The sequence below is a fragment of the Aquarana catesbeiana genome, linkage group LG03, assembly GCF_042186555.1.
Source record: "Aquarana catesbeiana isolate 2022-GZ linkage group LG03, ASM4218655v1, whole genome shotgun sequence".
Lineage (NCBI taxonomy): Eukaryota > Metazoa > Chordata > Amphibia > Anura > Ranidae > Aquarana > Aquarana catesbeiana.
The window spans coordinates 626,355,357-626,379,271 of record NC_133326.1 but is presented as its reverse complement, the minus strand read 5'-3'; the positions used below and the strand labels follow the sequence as shown (position 1 = coordinate 626,379,271).

The window sequence follows — 23,915 nt, the reverse complement described above, 5'->3', positions numbered from 1 at the left end:
TGAAAAAATAAGAGTGAAAAATAAATAAATAAAAAAAAAAAAAAAAGGATTGGAGGGAACAGGTAAGACCCAGAGGGCCAGGAGGAGCAAGGAGAGCATTAGTGAAAATGATGAAGAGGGGGTGGAAGCGAGAGGAGAGGTCAACCACCAGCCAGCACCCACAACATCTGGGGAGCCTTTCCATTAGGCCCATCTCCCAGGGTAGTTAAGTCACCAGCTCCGCATGGTCCTCAGAGTAGACAAATTTGTGCCAATAAAACCACTTCTTGAAGAATTTCTCCCTGAGGCCCCTATACATGGCATTGATCTCGGCTACTTTTTACTACCAGACGGCAACCACTGGTGGCTGTGTCTGCCTCCAGTACAGTGGGATGCTGCTGTGAGCAGGAGAGGAAAGATGGATTTTCTATAGATCTTGCTTGGAATATCACGGTGGTGAAGGAGGAAGAACGCGGGGGTCTTTGGCAGCTCGCGATCTGTAAATTTCTGAACAATGCAGTGAATCTCAGTCCAGTAGGGCAGCAAAAGGCGACAGGACCAGAAGGTGTGTAGGAGAGAACCGGGTTCCTCCCCACACCTCCAGAATAGATCTGTGCTCTGCGGGAACATCTTGTGGATCCTTACTGGCATGTAGTACCACCTAGTCCATACCTTGTATCCCGCTTCCTTGTGGTTAGCACAAAACAGAGAAATTACAAGAGAAGAGCAGAAGTCTCTCTACTTGCCTTTCCATGACCTGAAGACCCAAGTCCTGCTCCCACTTAGATATATGGGAAGGTCTGAAATTCAGGGGTGGTGCTAGGAGTAACTGGTATGTCTGGGATACAACGTGGTGCGCAGGGGACTGTTCTAGGCACAATAATTCAAAGGAAGTAAGGCTTCTCCTGTAGGGTTCTGGGGGAGGTAACGTGCCAATTAAATGGGCTAACTGTAGTTTTTGCCAGAAGGAGAGGTCCGCCAAAGATCGGTCATCCATGATTTGTTGCCTGGTCATCCATTGTCCGTTTGTGAGGAAGTGCCGGACCTGGGATCATTCAGTCTCCTTCAGATCCTGAAATCTAGGGTCGCTGAGTCCTGGACAGAAGGCAGGGTTTCCCACATCAGGGGTGAGTGCGACGGAAAAGTTGCCAAAGGCTTTTTGAGCCACCGCCATGTTTCGCCTACAGTGGGGTGGTCCAATATCTGGCATGGTAGGTTCAACTGGCACCAAGGCAACACGTTCAGTTGGGTCCCAGCTAGGAGCCCCTCCACCTGGATCCACTGTTTCAGAGGACCATGGCGGAACCTGTCCAGGATTCATGTCAGATAACAGACCATATGATAAAGGCTGACATCCGGTAAAGCCATACCGCCCAACACGTTTGGCAGTCGCAGAACAGACTGGGCCAGCCGTGGGGGTTTCTGGGCCCATAGGAAGGATACAATAGTGTGGTTCACTGCCCTGAGAAAGGAACTCGGGATCCAGACAGGCAGGGCCTGAAGATGGTATAGCAACCGGGGCATAATGTTCACCCTGTCGAACACCTTTTCGGCGATTGTATTTTTTTTTTTTAATATGACACATTGCACTTTAATATGAACATAGAGGCATTGCTTTACAGACTAACTTAAATATTATTGCACATAATAGTGGACCTTAAGATATCTGACTGATGCCTGTAGCTGCATGTTGATGGGGGGGGAGAGATGAGGACCAAGGGAAGGCAAAACATAAGCAGATTAAAGTGCAACTTTCATTTTTCAAAAGTGGTGCCTGCAGCAGCCATATCTTGCCTTTTGACATCAGCATAAACTGTATCAAAACTCAACTATCTACACCACTATGAACGCCAAACAGTAAAGCTTGACAGACAATTGTTAGAAGATAAAGATGATACCACATATAGAATGACTGCTTTTAGTGTATAGAAGAATCTGTTAACATTCTACTTACGTTATACTTTTGGAAGAAGCTTAAGTATCGGATCACCCCTACCCAAACCAGCAAGGTGGAGGTGCCCAGAAGAATGCTGCAGACATCATAACTGGCAAATGTCTAACAAAAAAAGAGAAAAAATAAATAAATAAAGGGAGGAAGAATTAGGGGAATCATAGAAAACAGATTTTGCTACTTTGTGTGTACAATAGCACAGCCTTTCAACCAGGGTACGTTGAGGTTTCTTCTTGGGTACCTTGGCAAAATGGCTAAAAATATATCAAAAATTTCATACAAGCCAGCAGGTGGATCAAACCCACCTTTTAGTTGCACAAAGCCATGGGTTTTCATTATGAACCATTACAACCTAACAACCAATGACATTATCAGTTAATAAGGAGGATGTCGGTTGTCTCCCATCCTTGTATGACCTCCTGTACCCCTCTCCCTCAACACTGGGGTGACATTAGCTGACCGATGGAGAGAAATTGAGGGAGAAGAGGAACATTGGAATCCTAGTCAATACCAGTGTGCAAAAGTGTATTTGCTTTGGAAGAATAAATTACCTGTAACGTTGGGTGTCCTACGGTTGGATGTTGCTGCATTATGTTACATTGTTACATAGTAGGTTGGTTAGGGGAAAAAAAAGGTCTATCAAGTCCAACCTATGTGTGTGATTATATGTTATAAATTATATATCCCTGTATGTTTTGGTCATTTAGGTGCTTATGCAACAGTTTTTTTAAACCATCATCAGTGCCCCCAGCTGAGACCACCGCCTGTGGAAGGGAATCCCACCTCCTGGTCGCTCATACAGTAAAGAACCCTCTACGTAGTTTATGGTTGTTGCCTCTTTCCTTCTAATTTTAATGAGTGGCCACATGTCTTGTTAAACTCCCTTCCGCAAAAAAGTTTTATCCCTATTGTGGGGTCACCAGTATGGCATTTGTAAATTGAAATCTTATCCCCTCTCAAACGTCTCTTCTCCAGAGAGAATAAGTTCAGTGCTCACAACCTTTCCTCATAACCAATATCCTCCAGACCCTTTATTAGCTTTGTTGCCCTTCTTTGTACTCGCTCCATTTCCAGGACATTCTTCCTGAGGACTGGTGCCCAGAACTGGCCAGCATACTCCAGCACAATAGAGTACAATATACATATGCTTCCAGTTTCTTGATCCTTTTCAGCATTCTAACAGTCTGGCCCTCCTTCTGAGGCTAGAAGCCTGCTCATTAAACTACCCAGGTACTCCGATATCCTCACACATTTTCAAAAGCAGTTAACAAGGAAGATGGAAGGTAACAGCTTTCTGGCCCATAAGAGAATCTGTATAGGACTGTTAAATCAGTGGTTCAGTATAAATAACAGTAAGAAGAAGAAGAAATGTGCCATCTATTTGCCCCTTTAAAGAAGAGAAGGTGGTTTTGTCTAAAGGAAAGGTTACCTTGGATTCTATGCCAATCTTCATCACAGTACCGGACACAGTGAGAATGTCACTAAGGATAAGCAGCAGGTACCAGCCATTCACAAACTCTAGCCGGTCAGATACAGAAACTTTGAGAGAGTGATGGGAATGTACGAAATGTGCAAATTCCTAAGAGAGATTGAAAAATAAAATAAATGCATGCAACTGCAAAATTCAATGTACTGTATGAGCAGAGCTATACACTGCATAATTAAAGCCTAGGGTAGGAATGCCGTATCAAAACGGTCACATATGGAGAAAAAAAAAAAAAAATATGTGTGTGTGTGTGTAATTTATATATAAAATTTTAAGAAGGCATCTAATGCAGCTTCCTAAAACATGAAACCAAGAAACAACATTTTAATCTATGCATATATTAGAGTTCATTGCAGTTCAGTGATGAAAAACTGGAGAAGTCTCAGAAGCAGTCTAAACTAGGAAGACATTTCTTTCCTCATTGATGCAGCAATGGCAAAGGCAATGTTAAAGGAAATGGAAAGTCTAAATATTTCCAACAGCCCAAATAGTAAAGCCAACATTGATTTACCACTCCCCCGCAAGGGCCTTTAACCCTGGTGATCAGCAGAAAGGGAGAAATGCCAAAGCTCAGTAAAAAATAATTCCAACGAATGAGCAATTGGAGAAGTGTCCAATGAGTGCGGTGTCTATGCATTCATTCATGCATTTTTTGCAATACGAAAAATTGCGTGGTCGTGCGACACTGTACCCCAATAAAAACGTATGTCCTTCTTTCCCAACTAATAGAGATTTCTTTTTGTGGCATTTGATCACCTTAGTTTATTTTTCGTGCTATTAAAAAACCCCAGACAATTTTGAAATTTTTTTTTTTTTTTATCTTTCTGTTTACATAACATATCTGATAAAAAAACAAAATAAAAAAAACCCCAGTAAGCGTATTGGTTTGCACAAAAGTTATAGCGCCTACAAACTATGGGATATTTATGGACTTTGTTTTTCACCAGTAATGACGGCAATCAGCCACTTATAGCTGGACTGCGATATTGCAGCAAACAAAAATATGACACCGACACTTTTTTGGGAACCAGTGACACCAATACAGTGATCATTGCTAAAAATATGCACTGTCATGTACTGACACTGCCTAGGAAGTGTTATCAGGGGCAATCAAAGGGTTAACTGTGCGCCTAGCCAATGTTTGTGTACTGTGTGGGAGGTGCCTTTACCAAGAGAAGACATATATCCTTGTGCCTTCTCTACTGACAGAACAGAAATTTGCCTTGTTTACATAGGCAGGCTGCCGTACTGACTCCGTAACCAACGATCAGCGGGTACCTGCTGATTGGCTTCCGCTGTGCATTAATCACAGCTGGAGCGAGCCACCATGCTTTCGTGCACGCTACCCAAAACTTTTCCAATATAAAAACACGGCAGATGCAGAGTATGCAGCGTCCCTACTGGCAAGGATCGAATATCGACAAATCGGAGAAGAATAAAAACGTGTTTTTTACCCTTGCCATTAAAAGTGTTTTTCATATACAGCACTATGAGAGCGCTTCTCTTCCCTTTAAGTTGGAGTGTTGCTGGAGCGATATGAAACTACTTATTGTTGGAGGGAGACCCAATTCCCTGTGCTTGATTTGACTACCTGCGATTCAGTGGTCAATGATATCTGGTAAGTAGTTTCTATTACCTGTCTGGCATGTGGAACACGGTATCTCTTTTTTGTTAATCTGGTTCAGCATCACAACTTTTGCGCACTTGTCTGTCATTTACCACAGAGCACAGGGGAGAACTTTTTTTTTGTGAAGATTGACGACTTCTTTACTATATGGACATTTTTTTCTTAGGTTTTCATTTATCATTATTTATTTGTGTACACTTGTTTTCACCATTTGTGTGTACTTGTTTACCACTTTACAAGTTTTTCGGGGTATATGTAAATCCATCTACTCTAATTATTTGAAGTCACGGATAGTGGTGGGATGATATGATTGAGGTTTGTGCCTCTCCTACTTTATTGGTTATCACCATTTTAGTGCTGCACTGTATTTAAAATAACAACTTACATTTCTTGTTTAATGCTCTTTGTATTTTTGCTTCTGGTGTCTGTACATAACAATACAGTACGATGAAGTCATGCTTGGCTATTTATATGATGATTTTATACATAAGTGAATCTGTGGCCTGGTTAAAGATATTAAAATATTCACATTTCCTTAAGCACTAAATGAGGTTTAAAACGAACCTTACAGACCTTTATAGCTAAAGCCACTGTGGAGCAAACCCATCTTTAAATTTTCAGAGCAGAAGCCCTGAAGCACCCCTACAATGACATTAGCAGCTTAGCTCAGAAATGATTGGGCTGTTTGCCTAAAGGGTGAGCAGAACTGCTAAAATAAATATTTGTGCTTCTGCTGTGAACATAAAGGATGAAGTGCATTACAGCACCTGCAGCTACAGAGGTCAGTGATGGCTTATTGTAAGGCATATTTATCACTTGTTAAAATATAACTAAAAATGCAAAAAAAAATTGTATTTTTTTGTTTTGGACAGAGTGGAGAGGGATTAGAACACCTATTAGGTTTTTATTGCGGTCTGTTCCCCCCATTAAGGAGATCCACCATCTCCGCTAGTTCTGTTTACCATTATTGAAAGTGAAAGAAAATCCCAAATTTTGGGTTGTCCCCAGAAAAGTAATAAAAAGGGAAAAACTTCCAATGGGGACACTAGTTCTGGTGACCTGGGGGGCCCCAAGGGATTCCCCTACTTTGCAAGGATTTCCTCTCACTTCAGGTTTCGGCTACGGGGCAGAAAGGGAGGGGAAAATCTCCCGAATGAGAGACACACACACACACACACACTATAACCCTCCCTTTCTCTATCCAAAAAAGGTTTGCTTATACTGTAGTTCTACTTTAAGAATATAAAAGACATTTGAAAAAGGTCTACAGCCTAGCCACAGATTCACTTTATGCCAAAAGATTACAACATCAAACTTAAAACTCACGTTTTGCAATTTTAGGCCCCGTAGGATAGAGCGTGCACACAGGATGAAGGAAAGGATGCAAGAAAGGATCACAAACACATCAAACGCCAACCGAGAGTAATTGTCACCTAGTGGAAAAGACAAATAGCCTAGTATGGGCTCTGTCAAGGTCTAAATCACCAACAATGTGCAGGGTGCACAATACCAACCCAAGTGCGGAGTGTCCTGAATGTATAAATGCATGCTTGTTAGTAGAAAGAACCATAGCATGCAATAGGGGAGGCTGCAGTGCTGAAGCAGACATACAGGCCTCCAGAGAGGTAGAGCTCTTCTCTTGCAGGGATCTAAAACGGTTCTAAAAATATAATCATTTTGAAAGACTATCACTTTTGTCCCCATTTTATCATTCTGTTGCAGACTATTCCAACAATAGTTTAAGCTTTCCTTGCATTGGGTAATAACCCAAATGTAAATTCAAAAGCATTCCTATGTGTGATGTTTCATCCCCTGGTTTCCTTCAAGCATATTCAAAAGTTTTCTTGTTAAATTTCTGTCACTACCAAAAAAAATATATAATTAGCTTTCTAATATATGGGACCTGGACCCCTTCTAGCTGGAAAGCAAAATTAAAGATTTACAATGGGGGAAGCTCACCTCGGCCATACACACTCGGATCTTTGCATTGTTTAATAGTTGCGTCATTGTCTAGCTGTATTCTCACTCTCCCGCTATGTGCCTGGTTATCAAATAGGATCTGTATTGAAAAAGAGAAGAAGAGGTATTGTACAAGTCGATGGTTTCAGCTCTAAGATTAAAATGACATGATGGCATTAAGTGCTTATTCTTTGCTACTCACAGTGATTGTAAAGGTGTAACAGTCTGGAAGTTCATTATTAATGATGGTCTGGATATTTATAGCTTTTAACTGAAACTGTACCGTGAGGTTTATCAGTCTGAGAAAAAAATAAATAAGTAAATAATCAAAACACCACAATCAATGAAGGGCTTCAAATCTATAGCGTGCACAGGAGCAATGACATATGGACAAAAAAAAAAAAAAAAAAAAATTAAAAAAATAAAAAAAAAAATAAATAAAAAAAAAAAAAAGGGAGATATAGACCTATCATTTTTTTATTATTATTATTATTATGACTTGGCCTCAGTCCACACTATAAACCGCATGTTAATCATACAGGGACTGCACCGGATTCCTGTGCAGTTTACATGTGATTCAGTGTGGAGCGATTTGAGCCCATTCATTTTGAATGGGCTCAAATCGCACCATATCACTCCAAAGACATGCATGCACCTTTTTTTTTTTTTTTTTTTGGAGTCTCACCACAACCATATCAGGTGGTCGTATAGCTGGTTTGACTCAATGCTATAAGCTCTAATTTCCACTCACATACAAAGCATGCCTTCAATGAATTGTCTGGAAAAATGTATATGTGGATGGGCAGGCAAGGAGAGAGAGAGAAAAAAAAAACAAAAAAAAAAAAAAAAACACCACATACCCACACCCCACCGCACAGACTTTTTTTGCTTTCATCTATAAGCCATGCATCCAAAGCTGGCCATAGATGGATCAAAATGGGATGAAAACATTCACATTCAACAGAAATTGATAGTTGGTGGGAACAGCCATAGATGGATCAAAATATGCCTGGTCCCCGATTAACTGATCAAATTTTTATCTATCTATGAATATAAAAAAGGCAATTCTCCCACGCTATCACCTTAAGTGGAAAAGTGCTGACTGCTGCAGACGCCAGTAAGCTGATCGGTAGCTAATGAGGTATATATAGTGTAAAGGTGGTGCTGCCCTGTCAGTTATGTAATCAAGTAGTGTGATAAATGGTTAAATGAATACTGTATAAACAAGTGCAACTAAAATGATAACTTCCCACAATAAAAATGCCAAGTGACGTACTTAACCTACAAAGAAAAAAAATCCACCAACATCATAAAAGTGCAGGAGCGAATGCAATGTATATAACAAAAGAAAACATCAATAAAATAAAAATCCAGACACTAAAGGTCTGATAAAGTGCAATAAGTGACTGGTGCCCTTCTCAGTTCATAATGGTGAATAAAATTACTGGTGCCTTTTCTTTCCCTCAAGCCTCTCACCTTACTGCTGTAAGGTAACAGCATTGGATGGACAGCTCTCTGAAGAACCGTGCGTCTCTACTTGTCTCTAAGGGTCCTACAGAAGTTTGCCCAGCTCTATAATGAATGATGCTCCCTGGGGGTCCAACCCTGACAATCTCCTCAATTGTGATGTATAAGATAGAATTGGAACTAATACTCTGATAGTGATAACGTTTAACCGATTTATTATAAAAACAGCTGGTATGTTACTCACTTTTCAGTGACCCCCTGATGAAGTCACGTGGGCATGACGATACACATCGGGACTAAGCGGCAGGCTATTGGGAGTAATGTGGAAGTACGAGCTCGCTGCTCGTGGGGTACGTTTGTTTTGGTCACTGAAAAGTGAGTAACATATCAGCTGTTTTTCAAATAACAAAAATCGGTTAAACGTTATCACACTATTGGAGTACTCTTTCTTATGCATGACAAATAGAGGAGATTGTTGGGGTGGGACCCCCAGGGAGCATCATTCACCATAGAAATCTACAAGCCAGGCAAACTTCTGTACGACCCTTAGAGACAAGTGCAGACACACAGATCCTCAGAGAGCCATCCATCCAATGCTGTTACCTTACAGCAGTAAGGGAGAGGCTTGCGAGCACAGAGGTGCTGCCACAATGGGAAAGAAAAGGCACCAGTCACTTTATTCACCATTATGAACTGAGACAGGCATCAGTCACTTATTGCACTTTATCAGACCTTTAGTGTCAGTCTGTTGAACTTTTATTTTATTGATGTTTTCTTTTGTTATATACATCGCATTCGCCACTGTGCTTTTATGATGTTGGCAGATTTTTTCTTTGTAGGTTAAGTACATCACTTGTCATTTTTATTGTTGGAAGTTATTATCATCACTTTATTTACACTTGTTTATATTCATTTAACCATTTATCACACTACTTGATCCATCTATGGCTGTTCCCACTAACAATCGAATTGTCGAATAGGAATGTTGTAAAATTTTCATTCGATCAGCAGCTGCGGCGCTGATTCGGGTATTCCGACAGGCCTCGCTATCAAAAATACCACAGCACAGTAGTGAGGATTCCTCCATCCACCTTACATCTGAAAGGCGGAAGTCCATTCCCCACCCCCCCAAATCAGCCCACTGGCAAACTGATATTAAAAAAAAAAAAAAAAAAAAAAAGGATGGATGGTGGAAGATAATCCTGGATGTTCCTTTAACAGCTGGTTGCTTCTTCCCATAAAATTTATAAGTTTTATTTATCCCCATTAATTCAGTGATCCATTAAATGAATAAAACTAGCTGGACCTCTTAAGAAATAAACAAGTTTTCATGCAATTCAACACCAGACAGAAGTAAACTGTCCTTTTTGCAAGCATTTATTTCATGTAACGTGCACTGGTGTTATGAAAATGTTATTTTATGCATACACATTGTTGGGGGAAGTTTTGTGATCTGCACACACACTATGTTAGGTCTTCTACGAATAACCTCACATTACTCATTTACAGCAACCAGAAAACATTCAGTTCCAGTGTGAATGATTGTGTACAGAATGGATTCTGAACCTATTAGACATTAGCTTTCATCCTGCATTCTACACCAGCTGAAACCTGCTGACCAGCCTTGATCACGTACGGATGTCTAAATACAGACCAGACACACAAAATAGCATGATAGTAGCAATTAGGGAACATAATTCCACCAGGTTTCCCTCTGGTCACTGTCTAACTAGCCTGCAGAACTGTGACTGGAGAACAAATGTTGGGCTAAAAGGTTATTAATGCAGGAAATCCTGCAAAGCAAAAATAAAATCCACACGTGATTAAATATTGAAGCAGAGTTCCACCCAAAAATAAAGAGGAGTTCCCATTAAAAAAAAAAAATAAAAAATAAAAGTCAGCAGCTACAAATACTGCAGCTGCTGACTTTTAATAAATTGGACACTTACCTGTCCCAGGGTCCAGCGATGCGGGGGAATCGGTCTCCCCGCTCGTCTCCCCCTCCGTTCTGCGGCACCGGCATTGAAACTGTGGGTGCCCGGCTGTGGCTTCACAGCCAGGCACCCACTGCGCAAGCGTGAGCGGCGCCGTGATTGGCCGTGCAATCATATGGGACCTGTCACGTGTCCCATATGATTGACAAGAGGGAGGGGGCATTGCTGAGCCCTTCCTGCGCCAAGGGGCAGTGATGTCACGAGCCCAGGCATTGAAGGAGGCAGACTACGAGGGACCCCTTAGCAACAGGCATTTAGAGGAGTTAAAAAAAAAAAAAAAAAAATTTCCAAATTTTTTTTTTTTTTCTAGGCACATTCGTGAATTTTCTCTTTTTTTCTTTTGGGTGGAACACCACTTTAAGTGACAGTGACCCCCTGACATGCCACATTTGGCATGTCTTTTTCTTGGGGTGGGGCGGTTACACTCCTTAGGAGGCATCCAGCTCTCACTTCCTCCCGGTTCTCTGGAAGGAAGTTCACCTCTCCCCCTTCCTTCCCTGCAATCTTCTGGGACACATCACAGGTCCCAGAAGATTGCCCAGCCATTCACAGCGTGCAGTATGACTTGCGCATGCGCAGTGCGTGCCCGGCTGTGAAACCACAGCTGGGCACCCACAGTAAGAATGTCGGCACCATGGAGAGGAGCGGGGCTTCGTACACCCGCATCGCTGGACCGTGGGACAGGTAAGTGTCTGATTATTAAAAGTCAGCAGTTACACTTTTCGCAGCTGCTGACTTAATTTTTTATTTTTATGGCAGAACTTCACTTTAAAAAGGTCCTTTGATTGAAAGTCAGAGGAATATTTCAAGCCAAATGCTTGCCAGACTGCAGACTTTATTCCGCTGCCTTTTCCCTAGCAATCCCATCTTAAAAACAAGCTGCTGAATTTGGTAAGTAACTGCAATGCAAATCATGACATGGTTGCCAGGAAGATTGATGTGCAAACCGTAGGAGGACCCTTATATGCTGTAAAGGCCCCGGCTGGGTATTAAGCCATAAGTGTGATTGGCCTCCTGTAATACGAGGTCACAATGAGCTGGTAAAGCAAGCATTTCTGCTTTTGGTGGTGGTGTCACTAAAGATTATATTTTTATGGTGGTGGATGGTGATGACTTTTAATCAAGAACCTTGATATTTTCAATCATGCGAATTTCATTTTATTTTGCTTTGTTTGATTTCATTTTTTGATATTTGATTAATTATGGACACTAAATCATGGTTAGCGCAACTCAGTAAAGATTATAGGATTTGAACTGTGTATATCTCGCAGAAGATGCTGCTTAAAAGAGACTATTATTGTATTACACTTTTTTTTTTTTTTTTGTCCTAGCAAAAAGAAAAAAGAAACCAGTCTGGTGAGTTATGCTTACTTGTGAAACTTTATGGTAAAATTTCTGTAGCTCTGACTGGAGTCACCGGGATCTATGTATACACAACCTGGAAGGGGGAAAAAAAATAAATAAATAAAATAAAACTTTAAAAATGGCACCATTGTGTGTATAAGAGACCTATTAAGCCAATTTGGCTGTCACACCTGTACAGTCCCTATGGACCAGAGCAATTATTACAGGCTATCCGGCTGTTTATTTGCCAATAACTTTGTCATTATTCAAGATAAAAGAAAATTGATTTTTTTTCCAACGCAGAACAAAGCTTTCTTATTATATATAATAATATATTAATGATTTGAAAAAGAAATGAAATAAAAAAAAAAAAAAAAAAAAATCAGCAGGAAAAATTATACAGGAGAGAAGGGAATAAAGATAAATTAGGGCTGATTAGGGTGAAGGGTTAATTTAGATCATTTTTATTATAAAAACTGTTTGTGTTGCTCTTCCAAAATGCACTACAGGAAACTGCATAGATATGAACAGCACCCATAGGAAACCATGTTAAATTGATTGTCTTGGGTTCCTGTGAACCTAGCCTAATATTTTGATACCAGAGAATTGCTAGAAAATATGGAGAGAAAAAAAAAAAAAAAAAAAAAAAAACACCACACACACGTCAGGGCATATTACAAGCGTCCTGTGTATTTCAATTAATTTTTTCAGGCATGTGTAAGCAAGCCCAGTATCCACAACTGGTTAAACTACATATACTGTATAATTACACTCCTCAGACTGCATTTGCTTTCAAAATAAACATGGATACTGCCAGGGACCAGTATATAATTTCTTCAAGGGATACCCTGCATTTTCTATGTATATAGCCTCCCGATGTTTGCGTGGCCTTGTGTGCGACACACACGCACACGATGGTGGCTCAAGCAGCTACAATTTTGGATTAGCATTAAATTCCATGCGCAACTGGGACAGTATCTGATGTAAATCCTTCAGGGTTTTCCATAAAGTCCAATAAAAATACATTGTAGCTATAGAAGTATTACACATTTTTTAGCAAATGAGGACAGCAGCAGGCAATTAACGAATACCTGGGTTAAAAAAATAAAAGCTTTTGCCTTTAGTTAGACTTTAAGGCTGGGTTCACACTTGTGCGATGCGGGAACCAGCGCGATTCCCGTGCAGGTTCACACATTGCATGTCACTCGCTGGCAGTTCACACTGTCCTCTGCAAACTGTTGCGGGTGTCAATGTAAAGTTAATGATACCCCCAGATTAATTTGCAGATTGCAGTGTGAACTGTGAAATGTTACAGGAATCGGATCGCATGAGTGTAAACACCCATGCAAACAGATTCCGGGGGGGGGGGGCAAAAAAAAAAAAAAAAAACTGCAAGACAACAGCATAATGTGCTAGTATGCGCCCGGTCACCGCCGAGGGGACAACCATGTTCCCTCTGCGTTTCTTCCGGGTTCACGGACTCAGGCGTTGAGTGGCCGGAGCCGCAATGACGTCACTCTCTCGCAGGAGTCTTCTATTCCGGCACAAACCGCCGGACCTTCAGCGTGCATGTGCCGCTGATGTTAGCAGCTGCATGAAGGGTGAATATCTCCTAAACCGTGCAGGTTTAGGAGATATTTATTTTACCTACAGGTAAGCCTCGTTATAGGCTTACCTGTAGGTAAAAATGACCAAGTGGGCAATGCAACGGCTTTAAGATATGTAGGGGGAACAAAGAAAAAAAATTGGAGGAGAATTCTTCTCTGTGCTAATGCAGAAATGTTAGGGACACCAGTGCCAGTTTCCAGAGCTCCAGGTCACACAACGCTGTATACAAGGCAAGCCAGTTAATATCTAGTACTAGTTGCCAGGTGTAAATTAAAAGGCCCCTATACTTGCATGCCCATTGTCTTACCACCTGGCCAGGGAGATGCAAAAACAACAAAAAATAAAACCACCTTTACCTGTTACTACTTTTGGATCAATATTGAAAGTATCATTAGCAGGATCAATGTGGCCCTTGCGATAATACTGCTGACAGACAGAAAGTGCAGATTTATTGAAGGGTCGAACATAAGCATAGCGAGCCGTGGTTTGGTTAGGAAGGGAGAGGTACTGTTGGCGAAAAAGTAAAAAAGTAAGAAGGAAAGCTCTATAAAAAAATACACACACAATGATTTACTTACACGCTGTACGATACATTTTCTGAACAAATATAAAGCAAAAGGGAAAACAGACAGTAACTAGACACCCGAGGCAATTACAATACTGCATGCTGTCAGTCTCAAAAACACAAGGAGGAGAGTCTGCAGTTTTAACGTAAATGTTATAAAATGGAATATAGTGAAAGATAAAATTACAATTTTTTTTTTTAACTTAAAGGGGTTGTAAAGGTTTTTTTTTTTTTTTTTTTTTTTTTTAAAAAAACCACAACAACGTCATACTTGCCTCCACTGTGCAGCTCGTTTTGCAGAGTGGCCCCGATCCTCCTCTTCTGGGGTCCCCTGGCGGCTGTCTCGGCTCCTCCCCGCATCAGCTAACCCCCGTTCTGGGACGCGCTCTCCCAAGGGGGTTAGCTTGCGAGCGCGCTCCCGTGATAGAGTCAGCGGCTATAGCCGCTGACTGTATCACTCGGCCCCGCCCCCCGGCGCGCCGCATCATTGATTTGCTTGACATCAGTGGGAGCCAATGGATGCCTGCTATCAATCTATCCAATGAATGAGCCGAGAAGCCAGGTCGAGAAGCCAGCGCGTTCACGATGCGGGACTTTCCAGGGCTCGGGTAAGTAAATTGGGGGGGGGGGGGGGGCGCTAATCGTTGGATGTTCTTTCACCTTAATGCATTAAGGTGAAAAAACATGTACCTTTACAACCCCTTTAATATGCAAAAAAATATTATGCACCCCTGCCATAGGAGTTATTTCAGATTTTAAAACGCAGTAGACTCAAAACTAAGCTAAAAACTAACAGAAAAATCAGCACAAGGAACATATCCGACAGTTAGTACCATGTGTTCCTTGTGTTGACTTCTTAGTAGTAATCTACTTGGTCCTTCCTTTACAACACCCCCCCTCCCCCCAAATCTTCTGCTGCAGCAGGCGTTAATACACCTAAGGGGCTGTTAGGAGCTCTCAAGAGATTGACTATGACTGCCCAATCCACCATTGATAGAAGCTGTACTACAGCTTCTATGAATGATACAGGAGGAGGACAGGCAGATGATTGATTGCTGTACCCCCTCCATTCACAGAACTTGTGTCATGCACAGAATCTGACAGCCCTTTAGCTGTAATAACCCCTATTGCACCAGGGCAGGGGGTCAGGAAAGATGAAGATTTGTCCTAAAACAAGAAGAATTAAAGTGTTACTAAACCCAGTAATATGAAAATAGTTCATCTGCGACCCCCCCCCCCCCCCCCCCCCCCCCCACAGTGCCCACAGTTTATAAATCCTTTTTACATTAAAATATTGCCATTATATAACTTTTTGGCTAATCCGTATACCACAGTCAGTGATAAACTGCAGAGTTTCTCCAGTGCTCAGGTAGGAGGAGATTTCCACAACAGCCTGTATACATGCCCACATGTGCGATGCCAATATCATGTGACCTGGCTAGCTCTGAGAACAAGTAAATGTTCTCTCCAGCATAAAAGACCCAACTGAGCATGTGCAGGTCGGCTACCCTGCCGGTTAGTTGGCCTTCCCAAAATAGACAGTGCAGGAGGGGGAGGATCTGTGCATACAGGATAAAAACAGCCTTTTAACACAATGCAGTGGATTAACCCCTTAAGTTCCACAGTGAGTATAACAAGCATGCTATGCTGCATATACAGACTGATTTTACTGTTGTGGGTTTAGTAACACTTTAACACAAGGAACACATCGTGCAAACTAAGTTATGCCCCTTATGGTGGTTTTCAGGTTTGCATTTCTATTTGCAGCAGACAACTATGGAATTTAATCCACCTTCTATATGACAACGCAATCATCAGTCAGTCATACTAACCTGTTCCACGGCATAGTTCAGATATTCATACACATCGTTCTGGGTATAGACAGCAAAGGTTTTATCTGAATCATCTGTGTAGTCCTTTAGGAAAAGATGCTTGAAAGCCACGGTGTTCTCCTCCCTAAACTGCACCACCATCTGGTTACTGAGGCCAAACAGGATTAGCTGCAATACACAGAAGTAAATGTATGGTCACACGTGACAAGATTTGAATAATTGTTAATAAAGTCTTCTTGTACACTCAGACATGCCTAGAGAGGCGTAAGGATGTAGCACACGCACCCCTATCACCAGCAACAAGCTGCTTTTGTGTCTACAAAGAGAAAGCCATTTTATCTTGTTAGCATATAGACGCTGATCCCTACGCACTTATCTAATCAACAAAAACAAACAAAAAAAACAAACAAAATAAATAAATTTAAAAAAAAAAAAAAAAACACACTACACACACACACACACTACTGACTCTGCATACTAAAAACAAGATCTATTAAAGTGCCATTATAACTTAAAAAAAAAAAAAAGTTTTATAACAGCTTACCTGTAAAATCCTTTTCTTGGAGTTCATCATGGGACAGAGAGCCTTAAGTAATTACATAATGGGTTATAGGCCACCTTCAGGTGATGGACACTGGTTATACCCAATCCAGGAAGTTCACTCTCTATGCAACTCCTCCTCCTTCCAGGAGCACATCAGTTTTTGTAGCAAAGCAATATACTTAAATCCCAAAAAAGAGGGTAGGGACCTATGTGTCCCATGATGTACTCCAAGAAAAGGATTTTACAGATAAGCTGTTATAAAAAATTTTTATTTTCTTTATCGTACATCATGGGACACAGAGACTTAAGTAATTATTTAATGGGATGTCCCAAAGCAATGCTACTTGAGGGGAGGGAGACAAAACCCAGAGGGTACCCGAAACTTGAGGACCTATACTGCTGCCTGCAGCAAACTGCGCCCAAAGGCGATATCCTCATACCTCCAGCTGATAAAATTTTGTGAATGTATGCACTGAAGACCAAGTTGCGACCTTACAGATCTGAGCTATGGAGGCCTGATGACGCACTGCCCAAGAAGCACTAACCGCCCTTGTAGAATTTGCCTTAACTTGAAAAGGGGGAATCTTACCCCTTAAATCAGAAGTTTGAATTATAACTTGCGGAATCCACTTAGCAACAGTGGATTTCGATGCTGCCTGTCCTTTCTTAGGACACTCTGACAGAATAAATAAGACATCAGTCTTACAAAACTGAGCAGTAGCCTTTAAATAGATTTTCACTGCTCTCACCACATCAAGACAATGTAGTGACTTTTCTTCCCTGGAACATGGTTTTGGAAAAAATGATGGCAGGACAATATCTTGGTTCAGGTGAAAACCTGAAACCACTTTTGGTAAAAAGTCTGGATGAGGGCGCAACACCACTCTGTCCTTATGACAACTCAAATAAGGCTCTTTACAAGAAAGAGCAGCCAATTCTGAAATCCTCTTTGCGAGGACATAGCAACCAAAAATACCAACTTTCTTGTCAGAAGGACTAGGGGAATATGTTGTATCGTTTCAAATTGCTGTTTTTGTAACACAGACAAAACTAAGTTCAAGTCCCAAGGGTTCAAGGGAGGTTTGTCGGGCGGATTAAGCCGCGTCATCCCTTGTATAAAACCCCGGACTAAAGAAGATGTAGCAAGTAGTCTTTGAAATAAGACCAATGAAGCTGAGACTTGGCCTATAATTAGTACTTAAGGCCAATTTCATTTCTACCCCTAATTGTAGAAAGGCAAGAATTCTGCCTAGGATATATCTCCGAGGGTGCCAACCCTTGGATTCACACCAGGAAACATAAGCCCTCCAGACTCTAATATATAGTTCTGGAAGCTGGCTTCCTTGCATAAATCAGGGTAGAGATAACTGACCTGGAAAGCCCACGTTTCTTCAGAATGTGGGTTTCAATAGCCAAGCCTTTAAAATTTAGTGATTGTAAGGAAGGATGGAATATCGTTCCCTGTGAGAGCAGATCTAGCCGTAGTGGGAGGGACCATGGGCCCACCACTGCCATCTTTACGATTACTTGCATACCATGACCTTCTGGGCCATGCTGGTGCCACCAGAATTACTGGCTTTCTTTCAAGCTTGATCCTGCAAAAAAGTCAAGGCAGCAACTGAATAGGGGGGGGGATGCATAGATCAGTGAGAACTTATCCCATTGGGTTCACCAACGCATCTGTTCCGCATGCGAGTGGATCCCTTGTTCTGGCCACAAAGTTGACCAACTTCATGTTGAACCTACGTCCGGAGTCCCCCATCTTTGGCAAACAGCCCGAAATATGTCAGGGTGAAGAGACCATTCCCCTGGGATTAACTGCTGGCGACTTAAGTAGTCTGCCTGCCAATTCTCTACCCCCGGAATGAAGATTGCAGATGGGCAGAAAGGAATGTTCCATGCCTAAGTTAGAATATGGTTCACCTCTCTCTGCACTGAGAGACTTTTGGTGCCCCCTTGGTGATTGATATAGGCCACAGCTGTGGCATTGTCGGATTGAATCCTGAAAGGACAATCCCATAACCTGAAAGTCCAGGCCTTTAGAGCCAGACATACTGCCCGAATCTCTAGGATACTGATGGGCAAGGTTCTTTCGGTTCTTGACCACTGTCCCTGGACAGTTGTCTTTTCTAGTACTGCTCCCCAGCCTGAAAGGCTGGCATCCGTTGTTACCACTTTCCAGATGACTGGTCTGAAGGATTTTCCTTTCAGCAGATTCTGGGTTAGTAACCACCAAGTGAAGCTTTGGGACACTCTTGGGGACAGCCACATTGGCAAGTCTTATGTCGTGTACACACCCCAGCGGACTTTGACAGCAAAGGTCCGATGGAACGAATCCGCTGGACAATTCGATAGTGTGTGGGCTTCATCGGACCTTTGCTTTCGAAAAATCAGACGGACTTTAGATGTAGAACATGTTTCAAATCTTTACAACGGACTCGAGTCCGGTCGAAAAATCCGTTCGTCTGTATACTAGTCCGACGGACAAAAAAAAAAAAAACGACGCAAGAGCAGCTATTGGCTACTAGCTATGAACTTCCTTATTCTAGTCCCTTCGTATGTCATCACGTTCAAACCAACTGACTTTTGAACAGACTTTAGTCCAATCATGTGTGGGCAAGTCCGGTCGTTCGAAAGTCCGTAGTAACTCTGTCGGAAAGACCGTCGGACCTTTGATGCTGAAAAGTCCGCTTGTTTGTACACAGCATAAAGCTTGAATTGTTTTGTTCCAAGCAGACAGGATACTGTTTTGCAACAGTCTTGAATGGAACTGGGCATAGGGAACCGCTTTGAATGAAGCCACCATGGTTCCTAGCAACCTCATGCAAAGGCGAATGGAGGGATCGCCATTTGACCTGACCATCCGCACCAGCGCTCTTATGGAGTTGATCTTTGCCTGAGGCAAGAACACCTTTTCCTGGGCTGTGTCTATGATCAGACCCAAGTACTCCAGCCTTTTTAGCGGTATTAAGGAAGATTTCTCTAGGTTGAGAATCCAACCCAAACTTTCCAGATAATTGGTTGTAATGCATACGCTTTGCTCCAAATGAGCCACCGACTGGTCTATTAGCAATAGATCGTCTAGGTATGCTACGACTGTTATGCCCTGTGCCCTTAACCTGGCTAGAGGTGCCAGCACTTTCATGAACACACGGGGTGCTGTGGCTAGCCTGAAGGGCAGTGCTACAAACTGGAAATGCTGCTGTTCTAACTCGAACCGCAGAAACTTTTGGTGAGCAGGAAATATAGGGACATGCAGATATGCATCCCTGAAGTCGATTGATGCCAGAAGAAGTTTCTACTCCTAAAATGGATAGAAACTACTGACCTGATCATCTCCATGAAAAAGGAGCGGATCTTCAGGAACTGATTTAGATTTTTTAGATCTAAAAATGGGTCTGACATCCCCATTTGGTTTTGGTACCATAAAAAGATTTGAATAAAAAAACCAGACCTTGCTCTTTTGTGGGGAACTGTATGATCACCCCTTGCGATATTAATCGGTCTAGTGCCTGAAACAGATAGCCTTTTCTCTGGATCTTTGGGAACGATTGACTTCAGGAAGCGAGACGGTGGAAAGTCCTGAAATTCCAGCTTGTACCCCAGCGTTACCATGGAGATGACCCATCTGTCCTGAATTTCCTCTTTCCAGACTTCTGAAAACTGCAGAAGTCTTCCCCCCCACCTTGGTGAGGGGGGGTTGCCTCTTCACAATGAGGCTTTAGGATTCTGCTTTGCAGGTTTCCGGCCTTCTTTTGAACCTGGGTCTGACCCTGAGGTTTTCCTCTAGCATAAGCATAAGCGCAAGGCGGGACGCCTGGTGAATAGAATCTTTAAAGGCATCTATGGCAAAGCATAATGCTTTTGGTAGTTCAGCCAAATCCAGACCCTGTTGTGCAGGAAGCTCTCTAAGGGCCTGTTTAAATTGGTCCTTTAGGGGAGGCAGAGACCCGTCCAGCAGCAGGCACAAACAGCAAAATCAGCCAACAGTAATACAATTAGCAGTACTAGCGGGACCTCCGTACCCACTGCAGCGGGGGGGGGTAATGAAAAGGGGCTACAGCGCTGATGTCCCCCTAACCCTCTGGTCCCTTCAGGGGGAGAGAGAAAAAACATTTTGCAGATTTCTTTTACCTTGATAAAAATCTCCCTGCACACGCTGCTGCAACCACACAGACTGAGCTTTACAGCTTTACAGAGAAAACAGAGTATGGTATGTGAATAGACTCCCTCTAGTGGAGAATTAAGGCATGACAACATTTTTCCTCTAATGGAAGAATACATAGGTGTTTTTAATACCCAAGTTTCTTCCCTTACCTTATCCCCGCTGCAGGATTTGCTGAATTAACAGACAATCCAACTTTCACCCATCACGGCGGGCTGCGTTTAGCAAACCTTCCAATACCGGGTCCCTAGATATCGGGGTTCCAACTCGCTCAGACCTGTAAAGCACTCCACCAGGAAAGCTAGGTAATGTAGCAAGACTAAAGCCCTGGGTTCCTGGGGTCCAGCCCTACAAAAAGAGGTGTTACAGGCAAAACCTCATGCTTTGGATACGAGGCCCCAGATACCATCCTTTTAGGCCTTAGTGGCACTTTGGATGGATCTGGTCTTTATGGAGGCTATTTAAATCCAGCATGGATCCCCCCCCAGTGGAGCTCCTCAGAGCACCTCTTCACTCGTGACCAACACCTTAGACACTGGCGAAAAAAACTGATGGGCTCCTGGAAGGAGGATTGGGTATAACCAGTGTCCATCATCTGAAGGTGGCCTATAACCCATTAAGTAATTACTTAAGGCTCTTTGTCCCATGATGTACAATAAAGAAATATAGACTTTGTTTTAGATAAGTGCTTAAAAAGGAAACCTTTCACCATGGCATTAAAAGAGAAGTAAGGGATGTTTATTGCTTTTAAGAATCATACTACCTGGGTGGATGCAGCATGGGTCTGATGCTGCATCTGTTCCCCGCTGGCTCTAACACTAACTGAGTGATCAAACACCGCTGATCACTCGGTTCTCAGAGCTCCATGAGCAGAGAGCTGGTCACTGTCAGTCACCGCTTTCGCTGAGAGGCTGAGCAAGGTGCCAGTCCAGGGTTGTGGGCGGATCCCGACCATATTATCTCAATCTTCCCCCAGCCTGGACTGGCTCCATGACATCAGCAGACAGCCAGATTAAGCCCGCTGTCTGTTGAAAATGGGTCACAAGAGTGCAGAATGAACTTCACTCCCGTGACCCACAGGACAAGTATAGCCAAAATGAGTACTTCTTCCTTTAAAACCAAAAGCCACCTTCCAGTGTATTAAAGGGAGTTGTAAACCCTCATGTTTTTTCACCTTAATGCACGGTGAAAAAACACCTGGCAGTCACCGGCCCACCAGCCTCCCCCACAATCTCTTCGTCGGGGACGGGGTCCCGGCTCTTGATTGGATAGAATGATAGCAGTGCAGCCATTGGCTCCCGCTACTGTCAATCAAATCCAACGATGCGGGCGCCGGGCTGAGTCTGGCATTCTTGTCTATGGACACAAATGCTGGACTCAGGAGAGCGCCCCCACAAGGCAACCCCCTCGGGAGAGCGCTTCTCCTAGGGGGTTATCTGATGCGGGGGAGGAGCCGCGAGAGCTGCCGGGGGACCCCAGAAGAGGATGATCGGAGTCAGTCTGCAAAAACGAGCTGCACAGTGGAGGCAAGTATGACATTTTTTTTTTTTTTTAAAAACAATCAAAAACACCACGATCCTTTACAATCACTTTAACTTAGCCAATGTCCCTGTCCACTCCTGCAGAAAAATAAGGGGCCTCTGGGTATGAGATGTGCGAGTATTCTATATGTAGGCTCTGCTTCTGGCTTACTATTGCTAGCCTATCAGACAGAGATGACTGAAGAAATCTCTTTATGTCGTAGGTCATTAGAAACTGAACACACGTACTTAACCCCTTCACACCTAAGGGGAAAAAAAAAAAAAAAAATCTAAATACTTAATATCAATTTTGCAACTTTGATATAGGTTAATAAAAAACTGTCCATATCACCACAACTACATTATTGTATACTCGATCCCACGTTTTCAATTCTCGCCGGCCCACATCCTCCTGGGACATGTCACCCATCTTGGGAGGCTGCAGGATTAGCCCCACAGTTCCAGAGCGGGCTGTGATTACTCTGGCTCCTATATCCATAATTCCATACTGGCGGTAACCTAAGTACCTTATTTTTAAAAGCCAGTAGCTACAATTTTTGTAGCAGCTGACTTAAATGGGGGGGGGGGGGGATTGATCATTGTATTCTGGCTGTGGATAAGGCTCCCCACTGTCAGAACACAGTAGCTCAGTGGATGCTCCCGTTCTGCTGGTTGAACGAAAAAAAAAAAAAGAAAAGATCAATGTATGGCCAGCTTTAGTCAGTGATTCAAAGTACTGAAGCAAGAAGAGAGCTCTGCCATGAGAGCATACAGGACTTTCTATATAAAATATAGGAAAAGGGTTTTTAATTTTTTTTTTTACAATATCTGGAAAGTGTGGCGTGCATTTGTATTCAAAAGCAGACTGCTTTTGCTATAAGGCAAAGGAGTCCATCACATTTGGTGAGTGTGGATCATTACACTACTCCCAGGAGGTGGATGTACTGACACTGAGCTCAACAGCACTTTTTTCACTAAGAAAAGACTCTGCTTTGCACTATATGCACTTTAAAATATTGTCACTTTATTTGATATTAAATTCATTTCTGTATTAGGTTCACATAGATATATGTATGCACTTCAATATCATACTGTTTCAACAGTCATATATTTGCCCATTAGTAAACATCCTAAGATATATATACAGGCATAGTCATATTGATTAGTAATAAGGTGGAGCAGGTGCTGTCTATTTTTTATTCAAGTCTATCTTGCCCCAAAGTGGGCACAATACTGGACAGCAGCGGCTTATATATCTCTTTATATCTCTTTGTTGCTGCATAACATTTCCAATTGTCAGTCCCCCAAAAGGGAGAGTGGGAAGACACAGTATAATAAAAGACCAATAAGGCCAGTACTAATGAAGCAATAATAGTTAGCACAGTACCTGCACTGTGACCATAAGGATCTTGATAAGCTGCAGGGCCAATTTGTAGGGTTTCCTTCCCTTGGCTCTAAACTTATCACACGGACTCATGAAGAAATATTTCAGCCGACGTCGCAGCTGGATCTCCTCTGGACTGACCCGGTCACACATCGGAGTGCCATAACATGGAGTTGGTGACAAAAGGCGCTGCCGTTCAGCTGCAAGCAAAAGGTAGAATAGAGATGAGAAAGAAACAAGATACAGAATACCAAAATGCCAATACTACTACTAATTCCGAAAAAGTGTTTGGTTGTCAGGTTTACCCTCTTTAAGTTGATTTGTTAAAGGCAAACAGACTATGCACTTTGCAAGGCAATTTTTCCCCAGAGCTTAGTAAATTGACTTCCATCATTCAATCACATGCAGTTAAAATGCATTTTTTTTCTGTTCCTTGCGATTGGGTATTCTATGCAAACTGAAATGTCCCCACATTCACTAAACTCTGACAA

The 23,915-nt window shown here is 42.4% G+C and overlaps 1 protein-coding gene across 1 annotated transcript in view; it reads right to left on the bottom strand.

Moving 5' to 3' along the window:
• MCOLN1 (mucolipin TRP cation channel 1) overlaps window positions 1-23,624 on the bottom strand; it is a gene marked incomplete at both ends in the record, with an annotated part of 30,204 nt that extends 6,580 nt beyond the window's left edge. The window contains 9 exon segments of the mRNA XM_073622406.1: window positions 1,934-2,035; window positions 3,360-3,509; window positions 6,370-6,476; window positions 7,003-7,102; window positions 7,205-7,301; window positions 11,835-11,901; window positions 13,772-13,922; window positions 15,813-15,980; window positions 23,428-23,624. Coding sequence (XP_073478507.1) covers window positions 1,934-2,035; window positions 3,360-3,509; window positions 6,370-6,476; window positions 7,003-7,102; window positions 7,205-7,301; window positions 11,835-11,901; window positions 13,772-13,922; window positions 15,813-15,980; window positions 23,428-23,624 — 1,139 coding nt within the window.
• Window positions 23,625-23,915: the final 291 nt, after the last annotated feature.